Source organism: Polyodon spathula, chromosome 13 (assembly GCF_017654505.1).
Source record: "Polyodon spathula isolate WHYD16114869_AA chromosome 13, ASM1765450v1, whole genome shotgun sequence".
Taxonomy (NCBI): Eukaryota; Metazoa; Chordata; class Actinopteri; order Acipenseriformes; family Polyodontidae; genus Polyodon; species Polyodon spathula.
Genome location: NC_054546.1, coordinates 18,155,679 through 18,180,165, shown reverse-complemented (window position 1 = coordinate 18,180,165; position 24,487 = coordinate 18,155,679). Strand labels below are relative to the sequence as shown.

The following is a 24,487-nucleotide window of genomic DNA, read 5'->3' as shown; positions in this document are numbered from 1 at the left end:
AGATAGCAGCAAATACTTACCAGCTTTTTGCATTTCTGCAGCTTTCATTTCTTCAGTGATCCTGAAACCTCAAGATCTTACAAACTAAATCCATCAGCCTAATTTTATCTTATAACACAGCACTGAAATCGCCTACATGTCATTAGAATAGTCTGCCTTTTTGGAAAACTTTGAGTGAAAGGAAAGACTAATTCTAGCACTGCAAATATGCAGGTGGAATTTTAACAGAATGATGAAGATTGTGTTACAAAATACCAAAAGAAAGGTCAAGTTTAAGTGTAACTTCTGTACTTTATAAATTGCCAATTGTTATCTAGATGATGTCCCAGGGATCAAGAGGCTAAAGCCACCTGCACCAGACTCCGAGTCACAGTTTAAAGGTCACTGAGGCTGGAGTTATATGCCTGTCAAAGTGATTTTGCAGAAATTATAATTGCCACATATTTACTGTACAAAATGATAAACTTTTATAACTTTGCAGTAGACTTTGAACACAAAATGACAAACTACGTTTCCCAATGAGAATGCATGTATTACAGATTGGGCGGGTCAGTCTGTTATTCTGTTACAGCGCTGTGTACTTTCATATTAAAATCAACAACCACAAAACACAAATCATTGAAATTTATTAACCCTTTCACAAATATTATTATCGTGTTAGCAATATTGCATGATTATAAAAAAAAAGCTAATAAAGTACATTTTATTTTATAATAAAACAGTTAACAAAATCCTCACAATTAAATAGCTACGGTAGTTTATACCATCTACATTTCTGAAGATTTCACTTCTTACCTGTTTATTACCCTATTATGAGTGTTCTCAATCATTTTTTTTTCTAAGTACATCCTTGTTTATTATGTCTATTAACTTACAGAACCTACCATGTTAAGTTATGCAACTACTGAGTTAATAAATGTAAACACTATAAAAAATCATAGCCTCAAAGGGGACTCAAAATACAGCTGCACGCCCCCTGGTGGCCATTCTTTAAGCAAGGTATCTAAGCAGAAACAACATAAAGAACACACACAGTAGGACATAAAACAGGCAAGGAATACAATATTATGCATACATCAATGATATAAAAAAAAAAGTATCTCATATATTAAGAATAATCAGTTTTACTTATTTTTCTTCTTTCCTTTCGAGTTGATTTTTCTACCACTCCCTGCAGTTTCTTTCCACGGGTCTTTCCCGTTGGCCTGGCTAGCAGCCCACTCCCTCTGCAACTGCTCCAGCAAATCTGTACTCAACAGTCCCTCCTGCACGAGCCTGGAGCTCAGGGATCCGTCTTGCCTAGTGTCTAGTGTCCTGTAGTCCAGCATTTTGGAGCCACGGATTCGCCTTTGTCCCTGTTTTTGCTGTCTGGCCTCAGGCAAGTCCTCTGCGTTCAGCCCCCTGTCCTTTGGGAAGGTCCTGTGCAGAGGGATGTCGTCGTCCGGGATGGCGTCTGTGCCAGTGCCAGAGGAGGTGTTTGTTTCAGATGCTCTGATCAGCCGGGTGATGTTGCGCACTCCTTCCTGAATTATGTTGTCCAGCTCTTTCTGGATGTCACGGATAAGGTTTGCGTCCGGGAACATGTCCATAAACCGGTAGCTACAGGGAGAGATACAATGTAACATGTTAAAGAAATAGAATTACATAATCCAAACTGTGTCTTGAGAAAGGATGTTGGTAATTAATTTTGTCAATTGTTTGTTTATATGTATCAGGAGACGGGAGTCACTGGACCAGGACGTTGTAGCAGGCAGGCAGAGATAACACAAAACAGGTGCTTTTGTAAAAAAAATAAAAAGTCTGTGAACTATCAAAAAAACAAAAGAAAGCTGTTGTAATAAATAAACAAAAGACAATGGCCAAACTGCTTTCATCTCTCCCCCACAGGTGCTCCAGCTCTTCTGCTGTCTGACACACTAAGCAGATCTGCCACAGTTACCTGGGACGATTGTAACTCCCTACTACTCATTTACCCATTAAATTTACATGTGGATGACAGGGCAGCTCCTCAACAAAAACTGCAGAACCTGCAAGTAATTTACTGCCATATATAAAAATGAGAACGTTTACCCTACCAGCCCAACTAGGGAGAGCTCAAGGGATACTCCTAGTGTAGCCAGTGGTGTCTTCAAAAAGGGGCTACAGCCTACAATAGCTCAATAAGGTGTCCATACTGTAAAAACAATCATAGTATTTTATAGTACTCATGCAAAAGGGACCCAAACTGTAATATAGGCACCCACAATATTACTGTTACTACTGTATTTCTGCACCTTCTGTCATTACAATGGAGATAAAAGGAGAAAACTCCTTCGCTAATGTTACAAAATAAGAAATAAGCAACTTGAGTGTGTAAGAGACCTTGAATTACCATACAAAAAACTGAAAAGTTATGAGAACATTCCCAAAGACATAACACAAGGTGTCCGATAAGTCAAGCATCATAAATTGTTACTGGCTGTCTCTGAGAAACTAATTCGGATCACTTTGATATGTGGTGCAGACAGTCAACAGGGTGAATATCCTAATTGGCATAAGATACTGCCCAAATCAAACACAACTGAGTGAAAGTTTCATGAGTGTGAATACCTTAACCAGAGGTAGAGGTCCAGTGTGAGGTGAACAGCCTCCAGGTGCACCAGGTCCTTGATGTTCCGGGGGGCCACCAGCGGCCAGCGGACATGCCGGCACACCCAGTCAAAGGTCAAGGGCTCGTCTCGACTGAACTGCCTGGCAAACTGAAAAACAAGTATTGCAAGTCAGTCTGTCTTCTTGGATTGCAGAACTAAAAAGAAAGGAACGAAATACTATGGCCAGAAATAATACAGGGAACGTGGTCAAATAAATGCTGATTTACATACTCAACAGGGTTATTCATAATTCCCGCACAACTACATATAATTAATCTGCTTTAAGTTGAGGTGTTTCTGTTTATTTACATGGATGTGATTTTTAATAGTTGTAAAAAAATACTGATCCACTAATGGCTAATTTATTTACTTATTCATTTATTTACTTTCCAGCTGTGATCCAAATTCCTGAATTAAATAAATATGATCTCTGTTGGAATGATTTTAAACTTTTGTACATGCCTCTGTAATGGAAAGGGAACAAAACAAGAAGAAATGCAGATTTCCCCCAATACACCAATTACTATGAATGCACTCATTTGTAAGCCTGCTTTGGGGTGTTTTTAAGTGTTGGGCAAATGCTGTTCTAGTTCCTTTTTGTCACACATTCCCAGTGCAAGATAACTGTCCTTTGTGTCTTTGTACTTTCGCAGACAAAATGTATACAGTAATAGTAACTGGTATGCAAAATGGACTTTTAATAAACTGTTTTGAAGGTTAAGAAGTATGAGAAGGATGGTTAATAAGGGCAGGAACAATTTGGCTTTCTGATGCTTTAATAAAACCAATACAAATATTTGTAATTAGACTTTATATAGTTGCTACTTTGGCCTGGCAAAAACTCATATCACAATGAAGTTGGTTTTGTTTAATTAGATTCAATCGATTTTAAAAAATCTAAACTCTTCTTAACCACTTTTAATTACTGGTATGAAATTGAAGTTTGCCTCTTTAGCTTAGTATGTATTTATTAAATCTTACAGAGAAGCACAATGTGAATCAGCACACACCCTGCCTTCATGCACCCTGATGTGTTCATGGATGCTAGACAGCAGATCACATCCATTGCTGACACTGGCCATAAGGACTGGCTATAACTGTGACTTGTGGACTTATTAACAGCACACTGAGCCACCTGACCAGTTTAACTTTGTCCCTCCTTATATAAGTGAGCTAGTTCTTTGCAGCCTACTAAACTCTCTGAAAATGTATTAGCTTTTATCAGTGAAGAGGTCTTCACAACTGAGATGTAAGGTGTTTTTTTTCTTTTGGAAAAACAAAGTTTCATCACTGTTAGCATAATCGCAGAAAGTCATATCAGATCGAATGAACTTCAAAAAGTATAAGAACACAGATTTGTACCAAACATTAAGACAATAACTCAAAAGCAGTCTCTATATAGAAGAAACCATTCACAAGCCAATATCTTCTATCTTGCAGAAAACTAAAAGAAAAGTCACATAACCCCAATATGGCAGCCATCTAAGGTCACAAGTCAAAGTCAAGGGTGCTCTTACATTTGGCCCACATAATTTTCATAACACTGACGATATGAAGTTGCTAGCTAAATGGTTCAGGAGTTGGTAGCAACAGAAGCTTTGGTAATGATTTTAAAATTCATACAAAACCCCTCACTGCGCAAAACAGAATCAAGAGTACAGCACGGTATTGTAGTACATGCCGTCGGTATGTAACACAGACCGAGCCGGCAGATGCTAAACAACTACCTGTATAATGCAGGAACGCTTTACTATAATAGACACATACAGCAGTATATCAACCCTAGATCAGTCAAGCAACAGCTTGCACCTCCTTACCTTGCATTCACATAGATTTCAATATCAAAGACACTGCGTATACAGTAGTAGGCTAGGCTACTAATTACTGTATTGGTACATTTTGTCAGCATTTTGAATGTAAAGTTAATGTGCGAAAGGTGCTCCTTTCTTGTTCCACTGCCTGTTTAGCCCCTTTTATTTAAGTTGAATTAATTGCCGCCTAGGTTTGTCATCAAGCTCGAAAAAAAATATATATAATATATATATATATATATATATATATATATATATATATTATATATAATCTATATATAGATATATTATATATATATATAGATATAGATATAGATATAGAGACACACACAGTACCAGTCAAAAGTTTGAGTACACTTGCTGGAAACTAGGTTTTTTTTTTTTTTTTCATAATTGACAATGTTTTACATCATATGTTTCTGTAAATACTTGAAAATGAAAACACGTTACAATATACAAAACAAAACACAAGGAGTATCAAACCAATGTTCAAGAAAATTGTCTCTAAATCTTGGATTCCTCAAAATAGCCACCCTTTGCCTTAACAGCCTCACAAACACAAGGTATTCGGTTAACAAGTTTCAGCAGGAAATCACCCAACATGTCTTCCCAGCTCTTCTGCAGCAATTCCTAGAGATGTAGGGCACTTGTGGGTAGCTTTGCTTTGACTCTCCTGTCCAGTTCGTCCCATACAAGTTCTATGGGATTGAGGTCTGGAGACTGGGCAGGCCAGGTCATTAGATTGAGTTGTCCTTCACTTTCCTTCTTCGCCAGATGTTCCACACATGCAGAACTACACGCACCCTCTCTGCGTCTTACAAATACCCTACGGTTGGACCCAAATATTTCAAATTTTGACTCATTGGTCCAGAAGACCGACTTCCACTCCTCAAACATCCAGTTTCTGTGTTTTTTGGCCCAGGCAAGTCTCTTCCTCTTATTCTGCACTCTTAAGAATGGTTTCTTTGCAGCAATTCTTCCAGTTAGGCCAGCTTCACGCAATCTCCTCTGAACAGTTGATGTTGAAACATCTGTACTAGTAGCATTTAGCTGAGCTTGTATTTCAGGGGCAGTTAAATCGCCGGTTTCGCAGACTTGTGACTCGAATGAAGTTGTTCTCCGAATCTGAGGTCACTCTTGGCCTGCCTGACCTTCATTTCTTAAAATAATTACAGACTTTTTTCTTTGTTTAACTGGTCGTATTTTGCCAATTTCTGCTCCCTTACATTCAGGAATGACAAACTTGTGCCTGTGCTACGTATATTTATAGTAATCATGGACCCTCACCTGTTAACAATAATTGGTGACAAAAGGTTAATTAGGTAACATGCTAGTTAACTCAGAGAACATCTAACGAAGATACTTTTATACTTAGGCCAGTGTTCTAACACCGTGTTATACTCATTTCAGACTTTTAACTTTGGGCTTCAGACTGAAATCCCCTTGCTCTGGGTGACCATTTCATTGAAATTGACAAGATTTACATTTTCATTTAAAAATGTAATTTTTGAATGCAATTCACTTATAATTATCAGCTTATATAAGTACACGTATCACATAATAAATATTAAGAGTTTATAGACAAGTTTATACAGTTAAAAGCATAGATAATCCTGAAAAACCTGGTTCCAAGCAGGTGTATTCAAACTTTTGACTGGTACTGTACATATATATATATATATATATATATATATATATATATATATATATATATATATATATATATATATATATATTAGTGTGTGAAAAAGTATTTGCCCTGTCTGATTTTCTGCATTTTTGCCTATCTTTGACACTGAATGTTATCAACTAAAATCTAATATTAGATAAAAGGGACCCTGAGTGAACAAATAACATTTTGATACTTATTTCATTTATTTATTAAATAAAAAGTTATGCAACACCCAATGCCCCCATGTGAAAAACTAATCACCCCCTTAGACTCAATAACTGGTTACACCACCTTTAGCAGCAACCAACGCTTCCTGTGGTTATTAATCAGTCTCTCACAGTGCCGTGGAGGAATTTTGGCCCACTCCTTCATGCAGAACCGCTTCAACTCAGTGACATTTGTGGGTTTTCCAGCATAAACTGATCGTTTCAGGTCCTGCTACAACATCTCAATCGGGTATTCTAGGTCTGGACTTTGACTAGGCCATTCCAAAACTTTAAATGTCTCGTTCTTCAACCATTCTGATGTAGCCTTGCTTGTGTGTTTCGGATCACTGTCTTACTGCACGACATAGCTGCGCTTCAGCTTCAGCTCACAGACAGATGGCCCAACCTTCTCCTGTAGAATTCTCTGATACACAGCAGAATTCATGGTCCTTCAATGATGGCATGTTGTCCAGGTCCTGATGAAGCAAAGCATCCCCAAATCATGACACTACTACCAACATGCTTGACCGTTGGTATGAGGTTCTTACTGTGGAATGCAGTGTTTGGTTTCGCCAGACATACAGCCACGTTTGACTCATCTATCCATAGAACATTGTTTCAGAACTCTTGAGGATCATCCAGGTGCTTTTTGGCAAACTTGAGACAAGCTATCATTTTCTTCTTAATGAGCAGTGGTTTCCACCTTGCTACTCTGCCATGAATCCCATTTTTGCCCAGTGTCTTTCTGATGGTGGAGTCACGAACACTGACCTTAGCCGAGGTGAGAGAGGCCTGCAGATCCCTCGATGCTGTTCTAGGGTTCTTTGTGACCGCCTGAATGATTTTACACCTTCCTATTGGAGAGATTTTAGCAGTATAGCCACTCCTGGGAAGATTCACTACTGTCCCAAACTTCTTCCATTTGGACAATATGGCTCTGACTGTGGTTTGGTGGAGCCCCAAAGCCTCAGAAATGGCTTTGTAACTCTTTCCAGACTGATAGGCATCAACAACTTTTTTTCCGGAGGTCTTTAGGAATTTCTTTTGATCGTGGCATGATGTGTCTCTAGAACCTGTGTGCTGATAACTTCACTCTGATGGTAAGGGCCAAAGTTAGTCAGATTTATATTGGGCAGGGCTGGCCCATATCAGGCCTGATTGTTAACCAAAGTATTTAAACAGCTGACCCTAATTGGGTTGAGTTAACTAGGGGGGCAGTAGCTTTTTCACTCCTGAAGATTGCATGTTTGATTACCTTGCACACCAAACAAATGAAAGAAGCACCAAAATTTGGTGTCATTTTTTCTCTCTGACTCCCTACTACAACCCACAAAAAGATCTGTACTCATATTTGTGTGACTTGTCAAAATTATGGAGACAGAAGTAGAGAAATCATAAACTCACTTCCCAGCAAACAGAACAGCATAGATACATCTGTTTGAATTCCGTATAACCTGTGATGGCCCTGTAAATATTCAGCTTATTAGCCATGTTAATGCCTGTGATAATGATAAACATTTGACACAAATGTATGCATGAGCCATTACATGCATTTTGCTAAGTGCCCTATCCGCAGCAACCTTGGCAAAGGGCTCACTCCGTAAAATATCCCTGTAGTTGCATTCTCCAAAGGTTCCCTTTCCTTTTCATGCCACTCAACCGGTAATTCCACACTCAGGTATAAGGACACAGCTAACTTTTTTTTTTTTTTTTTTTTTTTTTTATTGTTATTTATTTCTCATTGATATCAGAAGTATACTTTGACAACCATGATCTGCATGCTACTGACTATGCCATACAGGTGTGGCAGGAGCAGTGTGAGTGGTGAGTGGGGGGCAGTTGGAAGGGACTTTCAGCAGGAGTATGAGTAAGGGATACACATGTGCAGGCTGCATCCACAGGCAGCATTCTTGCCCAGCTCCATGCTGAGATTCCCGTCTTCGGGGTTTCTGACCAGACTAGTGTTTTCAGCATTGTGGGTTTGGTTTACAGTCCACACTTCTGTAAATATGTTCATGCACAGTGTAAGGAGCATGGGTCGGAGCTACTCAGAACACCGGCTGACAGGCGCATTTTGTAAAATAAAGAGTGGCGTTTGATGCTACAGAGATATTTTGTCCTTCTCTTTCATGTTGACACTTATCCAGTTAGCAAGTCGCTACAATATATTTTTTATTTAAGTTTTATGTTGAATAGCTAACACTATCCTGTGGTCCATTGTTTCATTTCTCCATTTAGTAGCTTATTTATATGTTTAAGGGGGTGGGCATGCAACTTCGGGGATGCCAATGCTACTGATGTGTGTTGAGCTTATGTGCAGGTGTCGTGTAGTATTCCAATTCTGCGCATCCACGCGTAGCTTTTGTGCATTTCTGCTATATTGGTAATGAATGTGAAGGTGGTTTTGCTAGGCACATTTGCGAATTGAGCAAAAAACTCTTGTTTTCCAACTTCGCTCAACTGTTTTGTGCAGTGTTGCAAAAAAATTTTTTGTGCAAAAGCAACATTTTTGCGAGGCATAAATTTTGCGAGGGGATTGTGCATTGCTTTGAATATCTGGGCCATACTGTATGCCATTTAAAAGGTGTAGTGTTTAAAATGCTACACTTATCTAAGTTTGAGATTTCCAGGTTGCTCATTAACAATATTGTTTAAGTTCAATATATCTGGAATTTTGACAATCAAGTTTATTTGTGTTTCACTGTAAACGCACCTTTAAAAACGAAGTGCAAACGAAGGGCTGCTTCCTGTTGATCGGTGCGGTGCAGAACACATATCTGGCTCTCAGGTTCAAAGGGATGTGCTGGATCATGTCTGCTAGGAATTTAAAGTCATCAATGTTGCAGACGAAGTAGAGACCATCCACTTGTGACAAGCTCACAAAGATATCCTGCAGGGGAAAAAAACAAAAAATCGCTTGTATATACAGATGACTATCCTGAGTTTTATTTATTAATGGGGTTGAAAACTGAGATAATTGCATAATTTACTGGAGTCCAATTTTAGCTAGTTGATTTGATTAAAGATCATATTAGGCAATCTATATACACAGAATAAAACACAAGTCATTAAAAAAATATTTTACATAAGCAATAATCATGAGAGAGAGAGAGAGAACATGTTGGGTTGAGTGTGTTCTATGTAGTTCCCTGTGCTCATGACATTTTTAGTACATACAGGTTGTGGAGATAAAATGGAAATGCCAATGTAAAGTCACTTAATAGGGCATTGGGCCACCACATGCGGCCAGTACGGCCTGTACACGCAATGGCATAGAGTCTACCAGCCTCTGGAATTCTTGCAGGAGGGATGCGGCACCATTCTTCCACGAGAAAGTCAATCAACTCACGTCTGGTTAATGGAGGTGGAAAACACTGTCTCAGGCATCGTTCCAGAATAATCCATAAATGCTCATTTAGGTTTAGATCTGGTAACTAAGAAGGCCATGACATATGGACAACATCAGTGTCATGCTCATCAAACCACTGGGTAACCACACATGCTCTGTGGATAGGGGCATTGTCATCCTGGAAGACACCCCCCTGACAGGAAAGAAATGCTGCAACATGGGGTGAAGATGATCACTCAGCACCATTAAGTAGCGATTAGCATTGCCCTTGCCTTCTAAGGGAATGAGTGCCCGCAAACCATGCCAGGAAAATGTGCCCAACAACATTACGGAACCACCAGAACCCTTCACTGTTGGAACCAAGCACTGAGGGCTGTAGAGTTTTTAGGTTTTCGCTACACGTGCACTCGTCCATTTGTCCAGAACATGGTGAAGAATGATTCATCTGACCATATCACATTTCTCCACTGCTCAGTATTCCATTGCCTGTGCTCTTTGCACCACTTGATTCGCAAACGTGCATTGCCAGGTGTGATGAGCGGTTTGTGCACTGCAATCCGTTCTGTGGAGTTCTCGGCAGACCGTTTTTGACGAAACTGGCTGCTTGCACCACAGGTTGAAATTTGCAGTCAACTGATCTGCAGTTGCTCGCCTGTTTTGCCTTGCACTTCGAATTAATGCACGGATATCACGATCCTGGAGTATGCGCTTCTGCCCACTGTTGCCCTTTGCTGATTATGTCTTTCCCTCGGAGTTTAATGCCGACATCACCTTAGACACCGCTGCTCGTGAAACATCAGCAAGTTGAGCTTTATTGGTTACTGAAACTACTGCCAAACGCGCCATAACAATCATCCCTCTTTCAAAGTCATTGCGGTCTCCTCTTGCAGCCATGCTAGCCATAATTATAGGCAACCAGGCCTCTCCAGCATTTTTATACATGACCCTAAGCATGCTGGGATGCTTAATTAACTTAACGCATGAGCCACACCTGTGTGGAAGCCCTTGCTTTCAATATTCTTGGTGTCCCTCATTTACCCAGGTATTTCAATTTTTTTGTCCACTATCTGTACATTATATTGGATACCTATCTATTCTACCATGATGAAACCTTTTTTACAACATCTTTTTTACAAGGTATTGTGTGGTAGTTGTAGTGCAAAATAACTTAGTTTGTTTTAGAGCCCATGGTGTACACAGGACACCAAAGGAGTTACAAGTGATGGTTTTATAACCTAATCTATTCTATTGATCTTGGCTTAGGAAACCTAAGGGGGTGCTCTATTTGACAAAGGCTGTGTAAGATTCTTATCACAAGTTCAAAGTGCAGCATTGCCGGAATGTTCTAGGATTGTTAAGACATTTGAAGTGGCACAATATGCTTGCTGCCATCTCAGTACTTACAATCAGATTTGATAGAGTAGCGTCTGGCAGATGGTAGGCAAACATTTCAATCTGCTCAGCAGTGGGGTGCAGGCCTGCTGTCTACAATGAAAGAAACAGAAAACATGTTTAGTAAAGAAAGCCAACATGAAAATAACATTATTCAACACGTTACAGCAAATTCAAAATAATTCAATTCTCTTACTGAGCCCACTTTACAGGATTAGGCATGCCAGAAAAAACTAGCATAAAAAATGTAATGTAGCGTTAGATTACAACGTAAACATTTTGAAAGAAATGTTTAGGGGATGGAAATACAGCAAGGCTTCCACTGTTTGGGATTATTATACTGGGCTGTAGGATCTGTCCTGTTCTTCAGCTTCTGTTCATGCCCTCGAGTCCTAATCCGAGTAGAGTACCGAATCTAAAATAACAACTTCAATCTGATGTTCTTATCTGTGCCTTTTTGTAGATTTCCTGTTTGTTGCATCTACAGCACTATATAAAAGTATTAAAACACCCATACTTGGAACCTATGATACTGGTGACAGCATTCATTTAGACAACAACAAAGAAACTCTAAAAAGTTATGGCTTAAAGCAACTCCAGGGTGCTGTATATGATATTTGTATTTGCATTGCACCTTGTTCTAGGATCAAAACATTTTAATGTGTGTTTTTGTAGACGAATACATTCTCTGTGTCACAACAATGTGGATTCACTACGCCTTACATATAGACATACTGGCCTGGGTTCTGTAAGACCACCAGAAAGTGTGTAGGGCAATCTAATGGTTATTTTGCTGGACTTGTCTAATTAATAATAATAATAATAATAATAATAATAATAATAATAATAATAATAATAATAATATTCATTTTTATAAAGCACCTTTCAATGTAGACCACCATTACAAAGTGCTTTACAGAGGTAGGCTTGAATTGTGCATTATATGCAGAGTCACTTACAATAGGACATGGATTTAACATCTCATCCACACAACGGAGCACAAGGAGGTTAAGTGACTTGCTCAGGTTCACACAGTGAGTCAGTCAGTGGCGATCTGAACCGGTGACCTTCTGGTTACAAGCCATGGACTTTAATCACTGGACCACACTGCTGCCAGTGCTTGGAACTTCCAGCTACAACTATTACCTTTCACCTAACCTAACGTGACCTGACTGATACTGTGTTATTTCTTTGCTGCGATTGCCTCTAGTGCCCAGGCCTGCTCACCTCAATGGTGTCAACAGTGCGGCCGAGGATCTCTTTGAGCACAGGCAGGTCGTCGCGGTGCATGGTGGTCACCTCGCCCTCCTTGAATATGGAGCTGAAGCGGCCGGCCCTGCCTGCAATCTGCAGCGCCTGCGAGGTGGTGATGGTGTCCATTTCCTTCTCTCCCTTCTCATTCACAGTGGGCTTCACCAGAGAGTTGAAGATGATGCGCTTGATACTCCTGCACAGGAGGAGATACAGATTGTACTGCTAGGACAAAAATAGAAGGAACATCCATACATACTTATATATTCGAGAAGGTCGTCATATACATTTCATGTAACACGTTTGCATTTCGACTGAAAGGAGTAGAATCCCCCAGTGTAGATACTCACAGATTCAATCCCATTCCTATAGCATCAGTAGCAACGAGAATCTTGCACGGGTCATCTGGGTCATTGAATTTCTTTGCTTGAGCTAATTTGGTACCTATAAAAATAAAATTAAAAAACACAGATAAAACGTTTAAAATAATAATAATAATAATTATATATACAGTTATTCCCTAAACTTTTGCATCACCTAGAATTTTAGGATTGAGACCAAAAAAAAAAAAAATATGAACATAATTTAGATCTTTTATGTAACATCATGCAACAAAGAAACTACAAAGTGATTGCAAAAGACGACTGGAAGCCATAATAGTAGTATAGTATTCCATGTTAGAATTAAAACTGTCACATTTTTTATTTATTTTTTGTTTTTCATTAAGTATATGGAAAAATACAAAGTGGAATGAAATTTAATATGTTAACGCAACATTATTCAGCAAGTTTCATTCGTCTTTATGAAGCAACATTTATTATTCTATAGGGCAATACAAAACTTTTGGCAATAGCTATATGTGTGTGTAATATAATATATATATATATATATATATATATATATATATATATATATATATATATATATATATATAGCAGGATACTAGTAGATTTATTTAAATAAAGGTATAAATATAGTACAGAAAGACATACACATCTCATTTAGCTTCGATTGACATTTTACACATTTTTCCACCTTTATGATACTTTACAGTAACTCTGCATGGTTCGGAGTTCTGTTGCTCAAATATTAAATTTAAATTTAATTAGGGAGCCATCGATTGTGATTTTGTATTCTGCCATACCAAAAATCTGCAGATGTTTTGTTACAAAAAAAAAAGAGGAAATGAAAAAGCCAAGTCTGCATTGGTTGACGGTACACTTCAAATATCAATATATTTTTTATAATCTGCACCAATGACTGTTAGTTGTCACTGCACCCCTAATTTTAATAATTTCAATCAGCATCCACCTGGCAACTTCTCCTGTAGAATCCTAGTTCACAGCTCTTTTTAACTTCCTGATTCCAAAGAAAATATCAGAGAAGTTGGACCAACAGATTCCTGTTAGAAAGCATCATTATAATTTAAAAAAGGTTAATCCCCCATTGCCCCCCTATAATATCACTTGCATTTTCACTCACAGGCTTTAAACACCAAGGGGGCACTATATGCTACTGCTCCATAGATTACTTCAAATTAGCACTGCTAATGTTCTTTACCAGGAGGTAGACTGCCATATATGACTGCACACTCCAAGCCCCTGGCCTCAATCTGCCTGCTGATGGAGTAAATGTCGTTCTTATTGAAGCACACAATGCAGTCTCCGGGGTGCAGGTTATCGAGGGACTCGACTGCGTGGTCCAGCACAGACATGGACGTCAGCCTCTTGTAGTTTCTAATCTAACGAATGAAAAGAGATTGACACTTCAGTATTTAACAAATGCACGCATACCTACTAAAGTAGGGGAATTACAGATTGTATTAGATACATTTACAGTGGCGTTTCAACAAAACTATTCATCTAAATGTATAAAACTCCAGCAGACACTGATATGGGTATCTCGATCTGGTCACAGAAAACATCCCACTTTGTTACATTTTTGTTTGTTGTCAAAAGCTTCAAACCTGACCTGTCACTGCAATTCAGTCCACGATTTGTCCTTATCAGATTTTTGAATTCTTCAACACTGAGTGATGATTTCAAGATATAAACTGTGGATTTGCCAGCTAGCCTCCAAACTCTATAATGCATAACCTTGGGTTTTAATTGCTCAGCTGACACCTACCTCCACTTCCTCCCCTGTAGAGTACATGAGCTCTGTAACAAAGTCAATGGCAGCAGCTTCCCCGCATACGTGAATCTCTTCAGCACACAACCCTGTTTCAATGGGAACAAATTACTATTACAACAATAATACTTTAAGTAGTGCAGATTTTTCTTCTCAGAAAAAGATGACAATTAGTTATTTCATGTGTAAACCTTTTTAATGTCTCACAAATATAGTTCTTCATCTGAATTATTCAGCCAACAGGGATATCTGTTCCCAACATACCTAAAAGTGCTCTTGTCCAAGCCCACCCTCTGGAAAGATCTCTGATCATTTGGATTTCATCGATAACAGCGACTTCATCTGGAAAAAAAATACCCATAATAGTACAAAAATAAAATAGGCTACATAACCTTACTATCTAATTTGTTAGGACTTGGCACAACATATAAAGTACTATACTCTGATCAGATCTTAATTTGATTTATTTATTTTTTTTATCACTTTATTATCCCATAACTTGTGTTCGTGATCACCATTTATTATTATTTATGACAGTTTTTGCTCGAGCAAGGTAGAATCTGTGTTATGAGGCCAGTATAAAAATGACCACTTGTGGTGTGCAATGGTAATATGTTTCCATTACAAATCCTTAACAAACTGGCTCTAACTGGTGCTCTAACTGGCTCTAACTGGCTCTAAGTGGTGCACGCTATTTTAAACTGGCCTTATTATACACATTCCACCTTGCTCAGGCTTGCTCAAAGACCGTGCCAAAGGTCAAATATGCTGGTGAGTCTGACCATTAAACATTCAACTGTGTCTTTCACATATGCTATGCGATTACAAATCGGAAAGGTATGCCTTTTTCTGAAAGTAAAACAATTTTTTAGACATTCACAAAAGACGGTTAAAAAGTACCACAAACATTTTTGCTTGAGGCAACTCAGAACATTTAAAAGTTCTGAGAAAAGTGACTAAAAGTCCTCTGTATTGGTTCAATCAGCACCCTAATTTCATATTCGATTATCATATATGCATCTACCAACGATAATCGATGCATTGATATTTTATTTTTCAAAATAAGGAACATCAGTTTTTTAACAGAAGATCCAATAACTAAAAACATTGTTGTACATAATCGTTAAACAAAAAGGCACAACTTTGAACATTCAAATTAGAACAGGCGTTTAAAAAGAAATACAAAGGAGTTTTTAACAAATGAAAGAATATGCACGCACCTGCAGCTGTCCCATTAACCGCCATGGTTATATGCATACCTAAAACTGCTGCCGGCAGTCACTATGACGGTTACATTTAAACAACATCAATATTAAAATGAAAGACAAACTATCGGATACAACTCAAAAGTTTTATTGAAGAACTTCATATCAAACATCTGCACAGCCAAAACGCGTGTTTAAATGAACAATTAAGCATGAAAGGTTTTATTTTCTAACCACTATAAAGCACTGCTTCAAAAAATTAAAAACTGTAATAAACATTTCAAAACAAACTAGTGTGTAAACAGGTACATACAAAACTGTAAAAACGAATGTATTTCATAATTTAAAACGAAAGTAACATGTTTTCTCTGCGTGTGTCACTTTGTAGCATAGAATCCAGGCTGAGGTGCTGCAGCCTGCTGCTTTGCAGTTTTTCTGACATAAATGTTTCTGCTGTGGCTAGATTCAAGATGACATCTCTACAGATATTTTCCATGGTGCATTCCTTACACAAGAATGAAGAAATTGGTGGCTGGCAGGTCCAGTAGATATAACAACAGGTTGGTATATTAAAATGATGTATACTGTGCAACAATTGCCTGGGTGCTTCACAAAACTGGCCTTTATGGGAGAGTGGCAAAAAGAAAGCCATTGTTGAAAAAAACTCACATCAAATCTTGGCTAGAGTTTGCCAGAAAGCATGTCGGAGACTCTGAGACCAAGTGGAAGAAGATTCTATGTTCTGATGAGACCAAAATAGAGATTTTTGGCCTCAACGCCAAGCGCTGTTTGGCGTAAACCTAGCACTGCACATCATCCCGAGAACACCACCCCTACCGTGAAGCATGGTGGTGGCAGCATCATGCTATGGGGATGCTTCTCTGCGTCAGGGCCTGGAAAGCTTGTGAAGATAGAGGGCAAAACGGATGCAGCAAAGTACAGAGAATGAAAACCTGCTGAAGTCTGCAAGAGACCTGCGGCTTGGGAGAAGATTAATCTTCCAGCAGGACAATGACCCCAAACATACAGCCAAAGCCACACTGGAGTGGCTTAAAAACAAAAAGGTCAATGTCCTGGAGTGGCCCAGTCAAAGCCCCGACCTCAATCCAATTGAGAATATGTGGAAAGAGTTGAAAATTGCTGTTCACCAAAGGTCCCCATCCAACTTGACGGAGCTTGAGCATTTTTGCAAAGAAGAATGGGCAAAAATTGTAGTGTCCAGATGTGCAAAGCTGGTAGAGACTTATCCAAATAGACTCATGGCTGTAATTGCTGCCAAAGGTGCCTCTACCAAATATTGACTCAAGGGGGGGAATACTTATGCAATCAATTATTTTCTGTTTTATATTTGTAATTCATTTAGAACAATTTGTAGATTTTATTTTTCAATTTGACACTATGGACTTTTTTGTGTTGATCAGCGGCAAAAACTTCTAATTAAATCCATTCTGATTCCATATTTATATACATATATATATATTAAAAATAAAAAAACACATATTGTAAAGGGTAGCCCTGGTAACCCTGGGCAACCCCAAAGAGTATAGCAGAGGAATGGCAAGAGCAGGCTAAAGACCAGAGCCGTATGGGTAGCGACGGTGAGGGAACGCTGCAACTGCAGCAACATTTATTTGTAGTTTTGTTATTGTGTTTTATTTTCCTTTTTTCTTTCGCCCTTTTGTTTGAATATTTTGAGCACCTGTGTGTGCACCACGAGTGAACAGCCAGCCTTGTGGCAGAAATAAATCAGTGCGCCAAGGAGCATTTTAACAATACAATTTTGTATAGTGTCCAGTGAATTAACACACCCTCCCACACTTTCATTTTAATGAAAAAAAGTACATTAGTTTTTACAGTTTTGAATGTACATATACCTGTTTACACACTAGTTTCTTTTGAAATGTTTATTTTATTATAGTTTTTAATTTTTTTATGCTTTATCATGGTAAGTTGGAAAAATGAACCATTTTATGTTTAATTGTTCATTTAAATACGGATGTATACAGTTGATATGACGTGCTTGAATAAAACTTTTGAGTTGTATCCGATAGTTTGTCTTTCATTTTAATACTGATTTTTAAAATGTAACCGTCATAGTGACTGCCTGAGGCGGTTTTACGAGTATAACCGCGACGGTCCCAGTGTTAGCATTGTAATAACAATAGAAAATAGTATATTTTAACACTAATTTCTATTTGAACTATTTTTAAATCAAGAAAACGTGAATTATGCCTACCTCTCTATGGCAAGCTGATTTAACATTTAATCCTCAATTGCTGATATCAAGAACGGCATGTTTGATATCAAGAATGGCATTTTTGATATACGTATTGTAATCATATTCTTGATATCAAAAATGCCCACTAATGAGCATCCGGTTTGAGTTCTTGATATCGGAAATGCATACTAATTAGGTAATGAATTACACCCGGTCTGTCTGTTTTGTGTTTGGCAAAATGTCTGAGAATTCCCGTGACATGGACAATGTTCTAAAGCAATTCATAGAAAATGCACTTCCGGGTAGGGCTGGAACTCGCAAGGCTTATATATAGTTTTATATAGCACATTACTACTTCTGTCTTAATAATTAAGACAGAAGTAGTAATGTTCAGCTAAAGCATTCTGAATGCAGAATTTTTTTTTTTTTTTTTTTTTAATTTTTAGGTTATGCGATGTGTTATGAACATACAATACATTGTTAAATCTCTTTTTCTTCTTCTTTGAAAAGACCTGCGAGTTAAAGTCACTAACTCCAATGCTTGGTTATTGTTAGACATGGCTGTTCTGGCCCGTTCTCTAGATGAAAAAACGCGCCTTAATACAGCAGAAACATTATCAACACTATCGTCCATGGCATTCTTGGCATACCCAGGATAATGTGCTTACAAACGTGTTGACCGGAAGTCTCTGTCTTATTAGTATGTATTTTTGAAGTCCAAAATGGAATCCGGATGTTCATTAGCATGCATTTTTGATATCGGAAATAGAACTGTTGATATCAAAATGCCTAAAGTGTGTACCCTAGCAACGCGCTAATCTACCATACTAGCAATAAAAGAAGCGCACTCTCACACACTCAAGGTTTTAATGCAAATTCAAATTCAAACTGGATTCTAATTTGTTGAATCGATTCACCAATATGTATTCGAAGCTCGGGAAATTTAAGGACAGATGATCAATAACCGATGCATCGATTAATTGTTGCACCCCTAGTCCTCTGTATTTTTTCAGCAAATATTTAAAAAGAAAAAAGAGGAGACCCAGAGGTGAAAAAAGACAGGGCAAGCCTGGCTCATTAACAATGTGAAAACTGTAAGAGAGTTCAGTCTCAAAGCAGCAGTTTAATGACAGCCTTGTATTGGCTAGCTACCTGACTACAATGGGGTCCACTCAATCTTATAGGTTTTTTGGCACAGCAGGGAATTTTCTGCTCTTCATCTCCGCCATATCCTGTATATCTGTCGTGTGCTTGACAGGTCTCGGAGATTGTTGTTCGAAGCAGGGGTACTTACATGGAGTGGTGACGCTGCACATTTCTATTGTACAAGCAACGTGATTGGACTGCTTTCCTTCTGGGCTGACGAGGGTTCGCTCCTCTCCTGTCACCAAGTCACAAGGCACATTCTGAAACAAGCACAAAGCAAGTGATCAGGATCCTTTAAAAGCACCATGACCAAGGTCTACGGTTTATAAATGCAGATTATACAAGTGCTTATAGAAGAAACAAATGTTTCAACTAGTACTTTTCATTTCAGAGGTTTTTTATTATACTGTTTCCCGCAAATATGAAGCCAGTAGCTCTATGAGGCTTTGACAGTGTACCAATGGCAGCATTGTAAAAGTTCTCCACAAGCGTATGGTCATTATCATTGGAAACCAAAAAGTCACACTGACCACAATAAGACACACAGCATATGTCATGGGTCAAATTGAAGGGTATTGTTAGATTTTGCTTGAGAAGTTTCCATTAATACTATGAAATACGAAGGCTTCTTAAATGGTTTATGAGATACTGTATGAGCAATAGACAATGGAGGTGTATTGTGTTCATCTAAATAGTGTCAGACCCTAATATCTGTACAGCTGCCATGGAATGCATACACTCAATAATTATGTTTTTAAGAGGTTTTAAAAAAAAAAAAAAAAAAAAAAAAAAAAACAATGCTGGGGAACAGGTAAATGTTTTTTTGATAATTACAATGGACCATCAGTGTTGTGTCCTTTCGTAAAGCTTTATAACTTAATCTCTAAGAATTCTAAGAATGTTAATATTATATTATATATATATTTTAAAAAAAAATTATTTCTTTTTTTTTTAATTAAAAAATGTTAAGGAAACTTCACTTTGCAAATATTCAGACACGCAATGTACTTCCAATTTTAAAAGGCAAAACCCCCTTAAAACCAAACTTTCCGCATTTTATTAGCTTCAGTGCCATTTTCACTTCTCGCCTCATCATGGTGCTCTTATACTTTAATTACAAATACACATTGTCCTAACAGGAAGTTTCTGAAAAATCACCTCCAGCTTTCCAGAAGCTTTCAGCATTGTTAGTGTTACACTTTTCAGACTGATTTACTCTGTGTCATTCAGCTGTTCCAGTTTCAATAAAAATCCAGCTAACTGAATTAGTAAAATGTTTCAGCTAGTGCCTTCTTCAGTACACTAGACAAAGTACACTAAAGGCGGCACTCGCTGAAACATTTGTCTGCTTTACTTAGCTTTACCAATAAATCTGTTTCGTAGGTGCAGAATGATAAGATAATGGTAAAGTTGATTAATGAGTATCAGAAAATCAATGTAGTAATGTATTAATGCTTGTTTCATACTATTTCTAAACTTCAATGTTAATCTAAATAGTGACTGATTAAAATAGCAATTGATTTCACAGTGTTCATAAGAGACTAGCAGAGCTAACTCAATTACAGGTCATCTTTTCCTATTGACTATAGCATGGAATACATGCTTTAGCTTAAATAAGGGTAGCAAATAGATTAAACATCCTGAGTTAGAACACACACAAGCAGACATGTGTGGAATGCAATACTGACAGCATTGTTACTCTTTTCAAAGATCTCATGTGCAAGCAGCTTCAGGGGACCACAATACACGCCGGACTTGGCTGTTAAATATCTCTGGATAGCGTGGTGCGTTTTCCCACTGTTTGTGGGACCGGCATGAAAAATGATCTTCCTCTGAATAGCTCTGGCTTCTGGATACCTACAGAAAACAAGAAACACCAGGTTATCCGTTATTCAGTGTGTTGACTTTTCTCTGAACACCCCACCCCTCTCTCCCAGCTTCTGCACAAACCTACCAATTAGCTGGCACTCGCAGGTCACTGATTTTACGGAGGTCCTCCATGCAGTCCAGCATTGGGAAGATCAGCTTGGCATGTCTCATGAAATAGGGGTAAAGATCATCGACATGACCTGGGATGAAGACATGCATTAGAAAGCAGCAATATACTAATGTTTAAATGACCTATACTATACATTTATATTTTCAAGTTTTGTACTGTAGCAGGTTTTTATAGTGTTGTTAAGAGAGGACTGCAAGCTGTAAAGCCTACAAAGCAAAGCACCTGTACTCAGAAATATAAGTCCTCTTATTCAAAAGTCCTCTGTCATTCACTTACTAGGATTACCAGCTGGGTACTAAATGGAAAGCCACAAGCTAAGGAAATTGATGCAATGCAGATTCTTATCAACATAATTTTGTACTTGTAGCAGGGTTGATGATTCTGCTACAGTATATGTCAATATTATAAATATACATGGCTATAAATGCTGCATAGTGCAGGGCTGTCCAATCATGGTGCTGGAGGAGCATTCCGCTACAGGTTTAACAGGGAAAATTAGATTACTAACTCATTCAGGGTCTAGAAACAGGTTTTGTTGATTCCATTAAACAATTTACAACAGGGCTGGAACAAAGACCAGGCGTGTTAGAGCCAACTTTAGCCACCCCTGGTGTAGTGCAATTCTGTCACCACACTACTTTCAGCCTGAGAACTAGTTAACTCAGATTGGGATAGTTGAGTAATCTTCAACATATGGAATTCCCAGAAGCATAATGAGATTATTTATATACATTTGAATTACAGCCTTTGAGGCAAAAATTAGATAATTCATTAATTTAAATTTTCACATATGGAAAGACTCAGTTGCCTGACCCTGTAGGAAATCTTTACTTTGTTTATTTTTTTGTTTATGTAAATAAACTTTATCAGTTTGGACACGTAAGTTTATTTTTAGCGCACCATACCAGGACCTTTCTACAGTGTTACATATTTTTTTCTTTCCCACTTACCAGCGCCACAGCAGAAATCATTTAAAATGATATGCAAGTCGGCTCCAAGCGCATCCGATTCAAGAACATATTTTCTAAAGCTGATAAATGCTTGATGGAAGAGGCGAGCTGTAAAAGAATACATTTTTACTTTAGACATAAAACATGCAGATACAGGCACCTAACAACATTCTTAAGTCCTACTCCAACTGGATACAGTGCATACTGTACGGACGGACATGCATATTCATATATCCACAGATTATGAGTCGCTCAAATACTACGTTGGAATACTTTTGCTATGTTTCATCAGAGTTCTTAAGTGGATTTGTAAAATTATTTTGAAGAAAAAAATAAAAACAAGTGCAAACAACCACAAATGTTAAAATATTTGCCCAGTATTAAACTTTTAAGATTTTGGTTATTAACAAAGATTGCACGACAGTTTCTCTATGGCTGGTTTTTTTGTAAGCTGTTTCAAACATGTATATCAGCAAAGTATAAATAGAGATTATCAGTGAGAAAGTGAAACTATTGGTAATTTCGGTTGCATTACTATGCAGATTAATGCATTTTATCTCAACCAGTAAGTAATGGATGGCTCTTTTGTTGACTACAATATTTCCACAGGGGAGATGCTGTCAATAGGCTAAATGCAGATCCCACTGGGTTTACCCAGCTCAGACTCTATTGCTTCAAAATATCTCATCAAGCACCAGACCAACAGCACCAATAATTATTATTGCAAGACTTGAAACCAAATTTACAAACAGTAATAGAACTTTGAAAAAACTGTCAAAACACTTCATATTCTGCCAGCCACCCTGAAAGTAATTCACAAGATGAGAGGTTGGGGGTTATAGTATATGATTTGCAATTCAAGTAGTAGGTGTAGGTCATTGGGACCTTTTGTTTTTGTTTTTTGTGATTTTAAAACTAGCAATCGTTCTGCAGTTTACTTTATTTTTTCTTACCATCTAAACCATTCTCTGCAGCAAGTCTCTGCATTTCCTTCCTTTTGTAGAATCTGTTTAAAACCTTAAGCACTTCACCTGCAAAACAAGGAATCACCAGCCTTACTACTGCACCCAAAAGAGGTGTCATTTCTACATGAACTACAGGAAAAAAACAGGTACACAAACTGCAGTGTCACACAATCCAATCATGTTTAGGTAAATACTAAAATGAGATTCTTTGCAGACTGATCACTGTAATGTATCCGTATATACTCAGGGCACTCTACTACAGAAGAAACCAGACCTCTTTGGCTTTTCAGTTTGTTTACATTCTTTAAATGTAGTTTCAGCTGCAGGTGGTCAAGATTTCTTCCACTTAAACTTTCAATTCCAATATGAATCATACAAACTTCAGTTACAACTTGCAACACTAGGAGGTTACGTCATTACACTGCATGTCGAGTATCTTTATTCAGATAACTTGAATTTCAAGGCTTAAGCTCAAAATACAAAAACCAATGAGTTATCCCATTGTAAAAGAAAACATCTTTCGTCAGTGAATAATAATAATAATAATAATAATAATAACAATAATAATAATAACAATATACATAAAAATAGTACTGTACTCAAATGTCAACGCTTTACTTTTATCTAGCGGCTGGGTGAGCTCCTCTCCGATGGCTCCTTCTCCGTTGTTGTGGGTAGCTTTTACGTGTAGTGGTACAAAGAGAGAAGTATCTGGAGGTTTGGAGGCGCTGCTTGAAGACGCATTTCTGCAGATGAAGCCAGAAGCCCCGGTGCACTGTCGCTGTACAGCCGAAGCCCCTGCGCTGCCCTTAGCGAGCACAGCAACGGTGCTCCGGAGACAGTTTGCCCGGTGTGGAGACCGAGACAGCAGAAACAGGCATCGCTTTAAAGACATAACTTATTAAATAAATGATCGACAGCTCAGATCTACTATTCTAATATTTTATCCCTATAAGAGTTTGTTTCGATAATATACATGCCACATTGTGTTCAATAAACTGTTAGCCACATTCTAACTGCAAAGGACGGTCAATACAAGTTTCATTCTGACAACGTGGAAAAGGACCCCATATGCTACAAGGCGCTCTGACTAATTGCCTGAACAAAATTGTTAGAATTTTTTTTGTAATTATTCAGTCAAGCACGTAAACCAAAGTATAACAAGACAAGTTATTCTGTCGTGTATATATAGTATTTAATGTCCCGTGTGGTATTATTCATGAAAACGCCTGTGTTTTTTTTTTTTTTTTTTTTTTTTGATTTGTACGAGCCAACTCAATTATTCTGGAAACAAAGGACCCAAGGGGTCGAAGTTCTTACATGCCAGTTTTTTTTCAGGTGTTATGGCAGAGGTGCCCAGTAGCGCTGAAAGCTGAACAAAACTGTAACCCCTGTATATTATGGAAGTAACGTGTTAATAAAACGAATCCAGAGTCAACATCTGTTTACGATAGTTTAAAAAAAAAAAGATTTTACAGAGTCCTCGCTACAATGTTTACAACATGCTTACCATAAAAATAAAAAATGAGCAAAGAAATCGAGAAGTAGAGTATGCTATGATCC

The 24,487-nt window shown here is 37.9% G+C and overlaps 1 protein-coding gene across 1 annotated transcript; it reads right to left on the bottom strand.

Moving 5' to 3' along the window:
* Positions 1–609: 609 nt before the first annotated feature.
* Positions 610–24,000, bottom strand: supv3l1 (SUV3-like helicase). The gene is made up of 15 exons (XM_041269205.1): positions 23,543–24,000; positions 22,913–22,990; positions 21,960–22,067; positions 20,965–21,079; positions 20,699–20,867; positions 19,159–19,270; positions 14,706–14,783; positions 14,439–14,530; positions 13,872–14,052; positions 12,662–12,755; positions 12,288–12,507; positions 11,073–11,153; positions 9,033–9,209; positions 2,590–2,738; positions 610–1,599 (listed from the first exon to the last, which is right to left on the bottom strand). Exons 1-15 carry the CDS (start codon positions 23,817–23,819, stop codon positions 1,125–1,127), a joined length of 2,406 nt encoding a protein of 801 aa, XP_041125139.1. The 5' UTR covers positions 23,820–24,000; the 3' UTR covers positions 610–1,124.
* Between the last annotated feature and the right edge of the window lie 487 nt (positions 24,001–24,487).